General features: G+C 42.7%; 1 protein-coding gene across 1 annotated transcript; it reads right to left on the bottom strand.

The window, feature by feature from the left end:
- Nucleotides 1-11,229: 11,229 nt before the first annotated feature.
- LOC119726883 lies at nucleotides 11,230-12,302 on the bottom strand. Its single transcript, XM_038198737.1, has one exon. It carries the CDS (start codon nucleotides 12,300-12,302, stop codon nucleotides 11,406-11,408), a length of 897 nt encoding a protein of 298 aa, XP_038054665.1. The 3' UTR covers nucleotides 11,230-11,405.
- Nucleotides 12,303-12,698: the final 396 nt, after the last annotated feature.

The raw sequence follows: 12,698 nt of genomic DNA, 5'->3' as shown, positions 1-12,698 counted from the left end.
AAGGGGGACATAAAAGTAAAAAATATCTTTGGAATATTGAATTGCACACCACAATATATTTATATGTTAGCTTCAGTTGCCCCCTCAAAAAATTGGTGAACCCCCAGGTGCCCCCCGTCCCACAAGTTTATATTGCTTTGTTATATCTGTAACTAATGTCAGTTGTAAATATGAAAGGGGCTGTGAAACTTGATCATTATGATGTTAGAATTCCATATTGTACATTTCATGGGGCACGTGCGTGCCCCCCCCCCCCCCCCCCCCCCACACAGTGGAGTTCCATGCTCCCCTGGGTGCCCCCACCCCTCTTTGGAATATTGAATTGCACACCACAATATATTTATATGTTAGCTTCAGTTCCCCCCTCAAAAAATTGGTGAACCCCCAGGTGCCCCCCGTCCCACAAGTTTATAAGCCTAGTTACGCTGCTGTATCTTTAGAAAGTTGCAGATGCTGATTGGTAAAATAACAGACTTGTGATCTTTGCTGAAATGCCATTGTATCACATGTCATTTTGCCTCAAATTAAGTTGCCCGGCAGACTTGCTCAGAAAGTGCTTATTCATTTGTAGCACTGTTGGGCATTTTTCAGAGATTGTGTCAATCAAGGGTTTTCTGACTCCACATTGACATTCATTCATTGAGATTTAATTCTGGTGATCCAGCATTTCATACTGAAAATATGCATTTTTCAAAACAGTAGGCCTTAGGAATGTCCAGAAAAGGAGTAAAATATCAGCAGATATTACCTACCATATGCCACCTGACTTGAATAACATGATTTAAAAACACAGTTATTGTTTTTGATTTGGCTGATTATTATGCACTGCACTTCTTGTACATCCTATGAGAATCAACAGAACACGGCTTGCGCTCTCATCGAGCGCAGGCCCCTTTGTGAAAGGTCACACCGCGGTCACACATTGAGTGTAGAGTGGGCGAAGTAACTTGAGTGCGCGCTGGGAGTCAGCTAGTGGATGTCTGGTCTGCATCGGTTGTCAGGCGGCCTGAGGAGTTCATTGCTCAAGTTGCCAGAGCGCGCGCAATGCCAGAGCACTGGCACAAAGACCGCTCAGTTTCGGTTTGGTTTTCGCTTGATACAGTCAATGATTGTCGGGGCTCTCGTTCACGCTATGTGCTTCAGGATTTTAGTGTTCAGAAAATCGACTTATTTAATTGCTACTCTTTAACTGTAATCGGAATGACAACAGCAATAACATGGAACGAGAAGTTGCCCGACTTGAGGTAGTTCGATAAAAACGCAGATCGCCCCGTTTAATCGCTTAGGCGACCGCCCAACTGGGAGGTGGTGGAGTCCCAGACGTATCGAAACGTTTTGGCCGAGGCGACGATTCCGAAAGCTTGACATGATGATGATCCGGTCTGGAACGATATTGCGTAGGGGCTAGACGAGCGAGCATGGGCTAGCAACGCCGACAGAGAGTTGTTGGCCGGACGGACCGGCCAAACTCCGGAGTGGGTCAAGGTACTGGACTCGGACATCACGACATCGAGTCTGCCTTTAGCAGTGTAGTGTGCTTTCCCCTCCCCGGCCGAGCACGGGAACCTGAGACAAACGGCGTGCTCACCGTTCCACCGGAATCGGGCGTGACCGGACCACGGCGTTACTTTGACAACCGGCGGAGGGCCACATGTCCTGAAGTCCGTGGAGTGTCTTCTCATGCATACCGGGTGAGCAGATTCCTTTACCACTGTGTAATACCTGAAGCTCAGATAACAATGGGTGTTGGGCCGAGTTGACTGGGCATGTTCGTGAGTTTCCGAGTGTCCTAGAATTAGCGCACACTCCAATTAATAAGCAACAGGTTCAGACCTACCCTCCTTTTAGTGGAGCTAGGGAGCGTTTTGCATGCAGCTTTGCTTAGTACTTGCTGGTTCCCCCGTTAGTGTCTTGTCGAAATTCCAGGTAGAATCAAGGATTGCAAATCTTACCACAATCAGAATAACGTAGAGCAGACGTTAAGATGTAGGGGATTGTGGGGATTTTATTAGGCCATGTTGTGAGCGCTCGTAGTCGTAAGTTGTAAGTGTAGGCATGGAGGAAGAAATCCTTCCTCTATGGGTAGGGCAGACAAACTACGGGTATCCCTATAGAGAAAGGCGTAGGTTTCAACACAACTTGAATGCCGCATACCAATGTATGAGACATACATGACATAACGTCACCAAAAGTTACACTTTATCAACGACGATGAGAAGTGAAAAATTGTAGAGCATGGCAAGTTTGAGAATGAGAGGGAGTTAGATGGACACAACTAAATGCCAGGTTCCATAACATTAACACTTTACTAAGATAGTACCTAAGCAAAAACTGCCAGCAACAAATTGGATTTGGTTGTCGGATAGTTGCTGCAGGCGGGCTGGGGTGTTGTAGCTTGGGGCTGCAAGCCACAGAGAGCAACCGTTTCTCACTAGGTACCATTGAGCAAACGGTTGGGAGCATAGTCTGATAGGGACGTATGCAGAAATAAAACGCGTAAATAGCACAATGTCTGCCCATTGATGCCGCCTCAACACCATCAACATGGTTTTGTCAGGGAAAACAGGACATTATGTGTGTGGGGAGAGAGCTCAAGAGGGGCACATTTAAAAATAAATAAATTAATTAATTAGTAAATAAAAGAAGAAAAAAAATGTCCCCAACAGGGATGCCGAAAGCTTTCGCGTGCAGTTCTTTGAGGACTGCCTCAAAAGGTAGCAGAAGAATTATTTGATAAAACTATTGTTGCCAATTTTATTGCTCCCATAATTGCAAAGGCCATGGTGCCAATGGCGTAGGCTATAGGGAGGCGGGAGGGGCGCCACCAAACACGAATACGTGTCACTTTGCCCAGTTCCTGGCTAGTAGTTTCAGATGGAAACAGGCACGCGGGAGCCCCCGGCCCCTTCCCTTTGGTGGGTGCCTCCACGGTCGCGGAAGATTAACTACATAAGTACATAAATAGATAAATAAATAAATGAATCAATACATAGGCCCTACATACGAGCAGTTGTCATTAGCGTGTGCACATTTTGGCGCCACTCACGTGTCAGTCAAGGTGCTGCCTAAGCAAATTAATGGAACAGAGTATTAAAGTGAGTAGGGCACTGCAACCGGCCATATTGTGGGTCATAGTCAACGATGGGTTATTAAGGTTAATCTGTGACAAGATGGGAATTGCCGTAATGGTTACTAGGTCCCTCACAAAAGCTCTGTTTTTGATCCACATACAGGGTGCACCCCGAGGATATGGCAAGCGCCTGGCAGCCTCATCCCGATGAGTTAAGGTCGGCGGGGGCGGCCACAGGATCGGTGACCTGGGAACCACTAGTGCAGTCTGCAGATTCCTTGCTTTGGAAAGAGTGGTGGGCGTGTCACCAGCACTTTACACAGAACTTGCAGACCAGGCTGTGGGGAGTCGAGGCAAAGCGTTGCCGTCAGATTGTCGGACATATTTTGTGCGGACAGTATTGTGTCGTTGCCCAATCGCCACATACACGGTGGTTTTCGAATGTTGCGGGCGATTGACGGACAGCCCCTGCCAAAAAAGCCCCGGGGCTTAACCGGACATGTCTACGGAGGAGTCGGACATTTTTCATCACGGTTTGATTGGTTGCACGCCGCGCAACAAACCCTCCTCAAGTCGAACTCTTAAAGGGGCTTACGGACTTGTGCAGCCCATGCGACAGACTATTACATAAACTGTTTTAGCCCAAACACGTCCGGTACCCTTCAGCACCGGCAAATTTGGGGCACGGTGAAGGGGACATTGAACAAACCAAAACAGGCAATTGTTATTCCGTAATTCAGCGGTTTGTAACACTCTATACGGAGTATCGAGTGGTTGTTGAATGTAGGGACAACGGGGTGTCCATGGGGGTAACTTATTTTGTTTCAAGGCTAACGTGTGCTAAAGCAAGATCACCCACACGCACACTTACACATCACAGGACGGGCAGTTGAACCGGCTAGTATTATGTTGAAGCCTTACGATTATTGTAAATGCAGGAATGGTGTTCGCATCCAATATTGTATGAAGCCCAAGCATGGCGGTGAGCCGCCCGGTCGAAGTTCGTTGACTGAGATACATGTAGTAGCTTAAGAGGTATATAGGGGCGATATGGAACTAAATACTTAAGACTATTACCGCACACGTTCATTACGGGCATACAGTCACAGATATTCACCAGATTGTCAATGTATATAGTAGCGGCATCATACGAGTATATGCCACATGTTATTAACAGTATTGTGGGTTGCTCCCGAAACACGTTATCATATGAACCATACTTGTGAATGGGTGCCTGCAGTACACTTAACTTAAAGGGAATGTACATCATTGGCTTTTGCTGTAATTTTCAGAAATTAACTATTTGAGGGGTTAGTATATTAGATCAAATATTGTTACACTGATATGTTTGAAATTTTGTGTTCGAAAATGCTGGAAAAACCAAGACAAACAAAAATGTTCAAGTAGTATGGTTCCCTGACTCCACTAAAGACAAAATGGATCAATTTATAGATGCCAGAAAATTGTAAGGTAAGGGAACCAGTCTAGCTGCTCTGCACCCGTTAATGAACATGTAACAAATAGCAAACACAATTTAGACTGATAAAAGGTAATTTTGGAGCAGTAGTTGAAAAATAGTTAGGTTTTTCCAACGGTCCTGACGGTGGTCGGCCGACCACCGTTGGAAATGTATACAAAAATACAATTTTCTTGAAAATGATTTCACACCTGGTGCCATAATTTAACAGGATGCTTTAGACTGTCATTTACCAACATCCCAGTAAGCTATTTTGTAAAAACTTGGTAGTTTTATTTTTCGATGTTTGCAAATGTTGTATATTCCCTTTAAGGGGAGTACAAGTCATAATGTGCGGGTTACAAACACGGTCGTTTATGGTTTAATTAAGTGTTGTCTTCAATGGAGTCACATACTCACGTTGTAAACGCACACCAGGTTGATTGCATTACTGCTTGTAGTCGATCATTTATGGATACCAGGCTGGTTAGAGACAAGTCGTAGTGTAGTAGGGCATATGACTAGTGAAGGGATTATACTTATTTTGCTACTGAATGGTGATTAATTGGCAAACCAGCCGATTGGCGACAAAACATGGTAGTTGATCATGCGGAAATGGTATTACTCACAAGAGGTGTAACACATAATTGCATTTGCAGTCGATCGTGACTTAGTGGTAAACCAGGTTCAAGTTGTAGTCAATCCCGACTTATTGGGTAAACCCAGGCTTGTTACGCCATCAATCGAGCAGGTATTACGGTTACACTTGCTGTCGATCATTTGACTGATTAATGAATTATTCGGAACAGTCGTTCAGGATTTGATGGCAAACCAAATTATAACAAAATTGTATTCGAAGTCAATCAGGAGGCATTGCTGAACCAGGTTGATTAAAAACAAGTGGTACGTTGCCGTTCAGGCATTAGGGGTATTGGTTGTTATACAATATTCGGTATCCGCTCATGTCGTAATTGTGAAGTGGACAAGGAATTTCATAAAACACAACCCGATCAACTCCTGGCTATAATCACATATCATGCGGTTGAGCGCCTTCGATGACTTATCAGTATAGTTGTTTTTTTTTCCCGGATTTACGATTGTATAGGCGTTCTGGTTCTGGCGTGAACTGCACTTCACGTTGGCTTGCGCCACTGAGTGGACACCCATTTAAATTAGACAAAAAAAGGGTCATAGGAAAAGTAACCTCGTAATGCAGTCGGTAAATGGGAATCCAATCTTCAGGTTGGCATGAGATAGCAAGCTTGGGGCCAAAAATAGGTTCTCATTTTTCTCAACGAGTTTTGAGTTTTCGTAGCCGGCGACGATATCTCGATTGGCTACCCGAGAGTTACGTGAGCGGGAAGAGAAAGGCTGGAAAACTGATGTGGATATTCAATGATGCGAAGGTTTAATTAATCCCAGACACGTGACATTGTCAAGTTGGCAAATTAGATAAAGCAAAGTTTGTGTTAATAATTATCCACAGTAGGCTGTAACATATAAGGACCCGTGGTGCGAAATCAGACACCAGCACGATCCAAATTATTGGGTAATGTGTATATTATTAATTTACTAGATTTTGGGTTTATCCAAGGATTTAGTGGAGAACGGTATTTAGTTGATCACATGTCTTAAGGTTTTCGTATAGCCTCCAGTAAATTACCAGTCGGCCACAACTGGTTCACCAGGCCACAAAAAAAAAAAAAAAAAAAATAATGGAGGTATGGGTGTTTGGATGGTTTGAGTCCAGGGAGAGAGAGGTGAGATGGTCCATTTGTCAAATTTTGAGTGGTAGGCCAAGGGTCAGCACAAACGGACGAGCCACTATCGCAGGGGGTGCTGGCTCACGTCCATTATCCTTGGAATGATGGATCTCAGCCAATCTCCCTCCATGGGCTCTTGTGCTGCGGATAAGTGATTTATCCGCAGCGTTTATCAGCTTGCGAAAAGCGATGGCGCTTCTAAGTGTGAGAAGCGATTGCGCTTATTTTTGCGACAAGCGACTGCGCTTCTAAATGTAGGGACATCTATAGTCCCCTGGGACTTGTGAGAAGCGATTGCGTTTCTAACTGCATGTACGGATATCCGTAGTCCATTGGGACTTTTGGAGAAGCGATTGCGCTTCTAACTGGACGGATATCCGTAGTCCATTGGGACTTGTGAGAAGTGATTGCGCTTCTAAATTAGTGTAGGGATAGCCGTATAGTCCCTTGGGACTTGGGTGAAGCAATTGCGCTTCTAGGTGTAGGGATAGCCGTAGTATTGGAATGTTATAACCGTTAGCATGTAAGTGGTAACTATGGGAATTTATTTAGCCATGCTGGTAGTTACATGGACCTGTCTTATTAGAACTGGTAGCAGGTAAATTGTACATGTGATTGTTAAACCATGCTTGTTGGACTGTTTCAAGCGAATAAATGGTTGCCGAGTGACCACAGTGCTTTTCTCCGGTGTGATTCTCTTCACAACACGGCTTGCGCTCTCATCGAGCGCAGGCCCCTTTGTGAAAGGTCACACCGCGGTCACACATTGAGTGTAGAGTGGGCGAAGTAACTTGAGTGCGCGCTGGGAGTCAGCTAGTGGATGTCTGGTCTGCATCGGTTGTCAGGCGGCCTGAGGAGTTCATTGCTCAAGTTGCCAGAGCGCGCGCAATGCCAGAGCACTGGCACAAAGACCGCTCAGTTTCGGTTTGGTTTTCGCTTGATACAGTCAATGACCCTCCTCCCACCCCGATCTCCTAATGCAGGGTTGTTGCTTTGAAACAATGGACCCTCTGTAATCTCAGATAGGTATTGAAAGGAATTTTTTACCGAGTTTAAATGTTATTTTTGAATTCAATGGGAACGTGTACAGTATGTTTTGGATGACGGGGAAAGGGTTCGGTTCGGTATGAGTAGCGGGCCGGATGGTTTGAGCCCAGGGAGAGAGAGGTGAGATGGTCCATTTGTCAAATTTTGAGTGGTAGGCCAAGGGTCAGCACAAACGGACGAGCCACTATCGCAGGGGGTGCTGGCTCACGTCCATTATCCTTGGAATGATGGATCTCAGCCAATCTCCCTCCATGGGCTCTTGTGCTGCGGATAAGTGATTTATCCGCAGCGTTTATCAGCTTGCGAAAAGCGATGGCGCTTCTAAGTGTGAGAAGCGATTGCGCTTATTTTTGCGACAAGCGACTGCGCTTCTAAATGTAGGGACATCTATAGTCCCCTGGGACTTGTGAGAAGCGATTGCGTTTCTAACTGCATGTACGGATATCCGTAGTCCATTGGGACTTTTGGAGAAGCGATTGCGCTTCTAACTGGACGGATATCCGTAGTCCATTGGGACTTGTGAGAAGTGATTGAGCTTCTAAATTAGTGTAGGGATAGCCGTATAGTCCCTTGGGACTTGGGTGAAGCAATTGCGCTTCTAGGTGTAGGGATAGCCGTAGTATTGGAATGTTATAACCGTTAGCATGTAAGTGGTAACTATGGGAATTTATTTAGCCATGCTGGTAGTTACATGGACCTGTCTTATTAGAACTGGTAGCAGGTAAATTGTACATGTGATTGTTAAACCATGCTTGTTGGACTGTTTCAAGCGAATAAATGGTTGCCGAGTGACCACAGTGCTTTTCTCCGGTGTGATTCTCTTCACAAATAAGTATTTGAAATTGTATTTTGATCATTTTACTACACCAGTTGTGTTCATATGGCCACCAACGAATCCTATACATTTGTATCATGAAAAATGTTTTCACCCCTATTTCTACAAATTTAACCATTCATTAATTGATGTCATAGACTAGGCCAGCATTACACATTTCAGATATCATTTTTTTGGATATTTGATTTATTAATGTTTGCTCAAAGAATGAAGGGGAAACATGATTTAGTCAGTCTAAATAACAAAAAATGTGAAGACAAAATCATTTTTATTTCACATCATGAAAATCTGATCAATGACTAGTACCTTATAGTTTATATGGTGATAAAATGATTATTTCTTAAAAAACAATCAATATGCACTGATGAAGACCATTGTCTGTCACACTGTTTGAAATGGTGAACTCTTCTGAAAGTTCTGAATGAAAAATTGTTTCTGCTAAGAAGATTTATAACCTGTAGGCCTATGTTGTGAAATTATTCAGATTGGCATGTCTTAACTAAAACCTCATAAATCATTGAGATGGTTGTTTTATTTCAATCTCCTGTAAAATGAGAGCAACTATAAATACATCTCGTTACACAATAATCAGGCTTTAGAGTATTCTCTCCCTGTAAATGGAGACTGATATACTGTTGATCGGCCTAGCCACATGTCAAAATTCAATTATCCTTGGATCCCAGTTGTTACTTAGATTATATGAATAAAATTATAAGATAATGACTGACTTCTTATGATGCACATTGCTAAATCTAAGGCACTTCTAAGTTGTTGCTTTATACCAAATTTGACAAAGTTTTTTTACTTTTTTAATTTTTTTATTAATAAAAAATTATAAAAATAAGCCCTTAAAGGAATGTACAACATTTGCTTTTGCTGCAATTTTCAGAAATAAATGGATTTGGAGGATTAGTATGTTATATAAAATATTGTTAAACTGACTTGTTTCATGTTTTGAGCTTGTAGATACTGGAAAAACCAAGAAAACCTATCATGTTCTTGTAGTCTGGTTCCCTGACCCCACTTAAGATGAAACGAAGCAATTAATACACTTTGGGGAATTGTAAGGTCAGAGAAGCAGTCTAGCAGGCTTGTACCCCTTCACAGGTGTGTGATCAATTGCAAAGAAAAGTCAAAATAACTAAATATGAAAAATTAAGAAAAGTTTTTGAAAAAAAGCCAGTTTTCTCCAATGCTGGTCAGCCGACCAGCATTGGAAAAATACAGTTTTTCTTAAAAATGTCAGCCTACCAGGAGCCACGATTTTAAAGGACTGAAACAATTCAGTAAGGTATTTCGTGGTAATTTGATCATTTCGTTTTTTGATGTTTGCAAATGTTGTATTTTCCCTTTAGGTTTCCTACAAAATATAACCACCAAATTTTACATTGATGAAATTGCAAACAAAACAAATTAAATACTTAAAGAAATTGTTTGTAACAATTTGGAAAGATGTTGATGGTAAGTTTGTAAATGAAGGCAAAATAATTATGTGCTGTATTTATTACAAATTGCCATCAATCTACCATCCTGGCCAAAACTCGCTGGGCCCCCAACTCCCCGGCCTTAGCTCAATGTTGTCTCTCATTGTGCGGTGTGTGCTCCATCTGCTGGAATGAACAACATTGACCGAGGGAGCGAGGGAGTGGGTGACCCTTGGAGCCTAAGGTTATTTCCAAGTGTCCCAACCATTTTGGCCGGGATTGTAGGTATATATCTGCTCTGGCAGGGATCATTCTGATAGATTTCATGCAAGACTTTCATATAAGACGGCCCGAGCTTATTGTGCACTAGCACTTGTTTATGAAATCAATAATTCGGCAACTAACTTAAATTCTCACTGGATAAGATAGTGGCATCATTTTCTTGGACTAGATTTAAAAAAAAATAGGATTATTCTTTTGTAGAAATTTGATAGCAAACAAAAGAATGATGTTGACAAGCTCTAAGAATACAAAGATATCAGTTTAAACACTGGGTTGCTTCCCAGTGAGTCCTTGAATATTGTATTTACACATTTTAAGTTAATTGCTACTAAAAGGTTTTCATTTTGACCATTTCAGGTTTTCATCTCCACCACTCAACCCTGCTTGCTTTGATTGGATACTTTGTTGCACAATTTTTTTGCATTCAAATCAACAAGAGCTTGACCTGTTTCATCTGTACAAAAGAAATAGTGAGAATGATGTACAAAAACCAGTGATAAGGCCAAAAAAAAAAAAAGTCTCCGGTTTCTGGTATGGAGCTTGTCCAAAAAGTGGTGCGGCGACGCGGCTTTTTTTTTTTTTTACCCGACTTTTTTGCTTCGATTTGCTTCAAATGTTGGCTGATGACTGCAAATGGTGCCCGACTAAACTTAGTGCAAATATATGGGAGTCCAGAGAGGCCACATAAAGCTTATTCTCGATCATAACCCCACCTAAAAACACGTTGAAATTGCGCAGCAGCAGAATTCCAGTCAAACCAGTGAGTTTGGCGGTTTTGAGACATCATCTTTCATTGAAAAAAAAACTTTTTCATTTCGCCGACGCGCATGGCTACGGCCATGCGCGCGCATACCAGAAACCGGAGACTTTTTTTTTTTGGCCTAACGAGTATTTTGAAAAAAATCAAAGAAATCTGCAGTTTCAATAATTTTGAAAGATATACCTGTTTCAAGTAATAAAATCAAAGTTTGGATGTATAATAGCAAAAGTTGCCAAGCTTTTAGTTGCATCAAACTAGCTTCAAGTTCCTACCCCTTAGATACAGTGGCACACCCAGGATTTGGCTTTTTGGGGGGGGGGGAGCTCACATTTTTTTTTTATCAAATGTGTTTGGCCGCAGAACAAAATTGAGGGTTTTTTTGGGGGGGGGCTGACAATCTTTACATTGGTGGCGCCAATTGCAGCCCTATTATACTACTCTAAAAAAGGCCACATACAGGTCAAACCGTAGGACTACAAAAAAAAATAAGGCCCCCTCCCCCCACCCCAAAAAAATGACAACCTCTGGGGGGCTGTTGGGGCTCAAGCTCCCGAGGCCTTCCCCGTCCCTTCAGTGCACCACTGCTTAGATAGAGTAAGATCATCATTTTTACTTGTTATAAAAACCTGGGGTGTGAATGATAATAACAAGATTATGGTTAACAAGATGGTTATAACAAGATTATGTACGTACAATGATTTGCCCTGTCTTCCAAGATTAGGGCACACAATTTTATCTAACTATTCCCTTGGTGTAATTATTCTGTCCCTACACTCGGTGATAGACCTGTACAGATTGTCCTGTAGCCACTACCAGATCACCATTTGATGTGAATGTGATGCCACGTGGATAACCACATCCCTTGATCACACATCCAATGTACTTGCCATCAGGACTGTAATGCAGAATATCACCTGTTTGATATCTGCCCACAGCAACATAGATGCTGTCATCACTGTCACAGCACACACCGGTAGGGCAACCCCCCTGCATGTTCCTGGTCATGTCTACTGAGGATAGACTGGCACCATAAAAGCCTACACATACCAATCTTTCCTTAGGCCAATTTGTGTAGATGAGGTGGTGATTATGCATTGTTAGATAATCCTCAATCATCTGAGCAGGCAGTCTCCTGATGAGGGATCCATCTGGGTTGTGTATAGATATCTCATCCTCGTCTCTGTAACCCACTGCTATCAGATTACAGTCATCCACTGCAAGGCATGTTGGTTGGCTGTCTGACCCTCTACCTGGTGTGAACTGATGGAGGAGCTGATGTTGCTTGTTGAAGACCTTAACTACTCGACCATCTAGAGCAAGGAGTTTGCCATCCTTCCTCACTGCAATACACCTTACATCATCAGTGAGGCCATTGATTTGTGGGATAGGCAATTGTTCCTGGTGACTATTGGGAATTGAAGCTGTTAATAGTACACCACTGTTTCCAGAATAATTTTTAGATAGTACAAGTATTTTATTGTTAGAGAGTGCTGCAACATGTGATATATATGTATGTGTTACTCCAATGTTCATGGCTTCACTCTTCAGTTCCCATTTCTCCTTCACACATGATCTTGGAGGTCTTGGCGTTGGCTTTTCTGCAGCCTGTGGCTCTTCCTCCAGAATGAGTCTCCCAAGTGACCTGTCACCATCTTCAAAATCCATGAAGGTCAACTTGTCAGGAACTTGCTGTGGCTGTTTCCCTGTCAATTCACTGAGGTTATGCAAGAGCTTCTGCTGAAGTTCAAGAATCTCATAGCAACTTGCTTGATTCATGAGTTGTTTGACCTCCTCCAGCTTGTGCTCTGTCTGTGTCACCTCTTTCCTGTTGATTGCTTGAACAGCTTCAAAAGCTTTGAGTTTGTCTTTATAAATCGTGCTGGTCTCTTTCAACAATTTCTGTTCTTCCTTTTTGATCTTTGCAACCTCCTGTTTGAGCTTTGTAATCTCCTGTTGAGCCTTTTTGGAGATTTTCTTTTGAGTGTTGGCAAACATGGTGTCCAGATCCTTGCGAGATTTTAACATCTCTTCTATGGTGGTGCTCAATTCTGTTTTTCTCCT

Source organism: Patiria miniata, unplaced genomic scaffold (assembly GCF_015706575.1).
Source record: "Patiria miniata isolate m_02_andy unplaced genomic scaffold, ASM1570657v1 HiC_scaffold_2, whole genome shotgun sequence".
In the NCBI taxonomy this organism is placed as follows: Eukaryota; Metazoa; Echinodermata; class Asteroidea; order Valvatida; family Asterinidae; genus Patiria; species Patiria miniata.
Note: the sequence above shows the minus strand (reverse complement) of the source record. Positions and strands in the feature narration are given on the sequence as shown.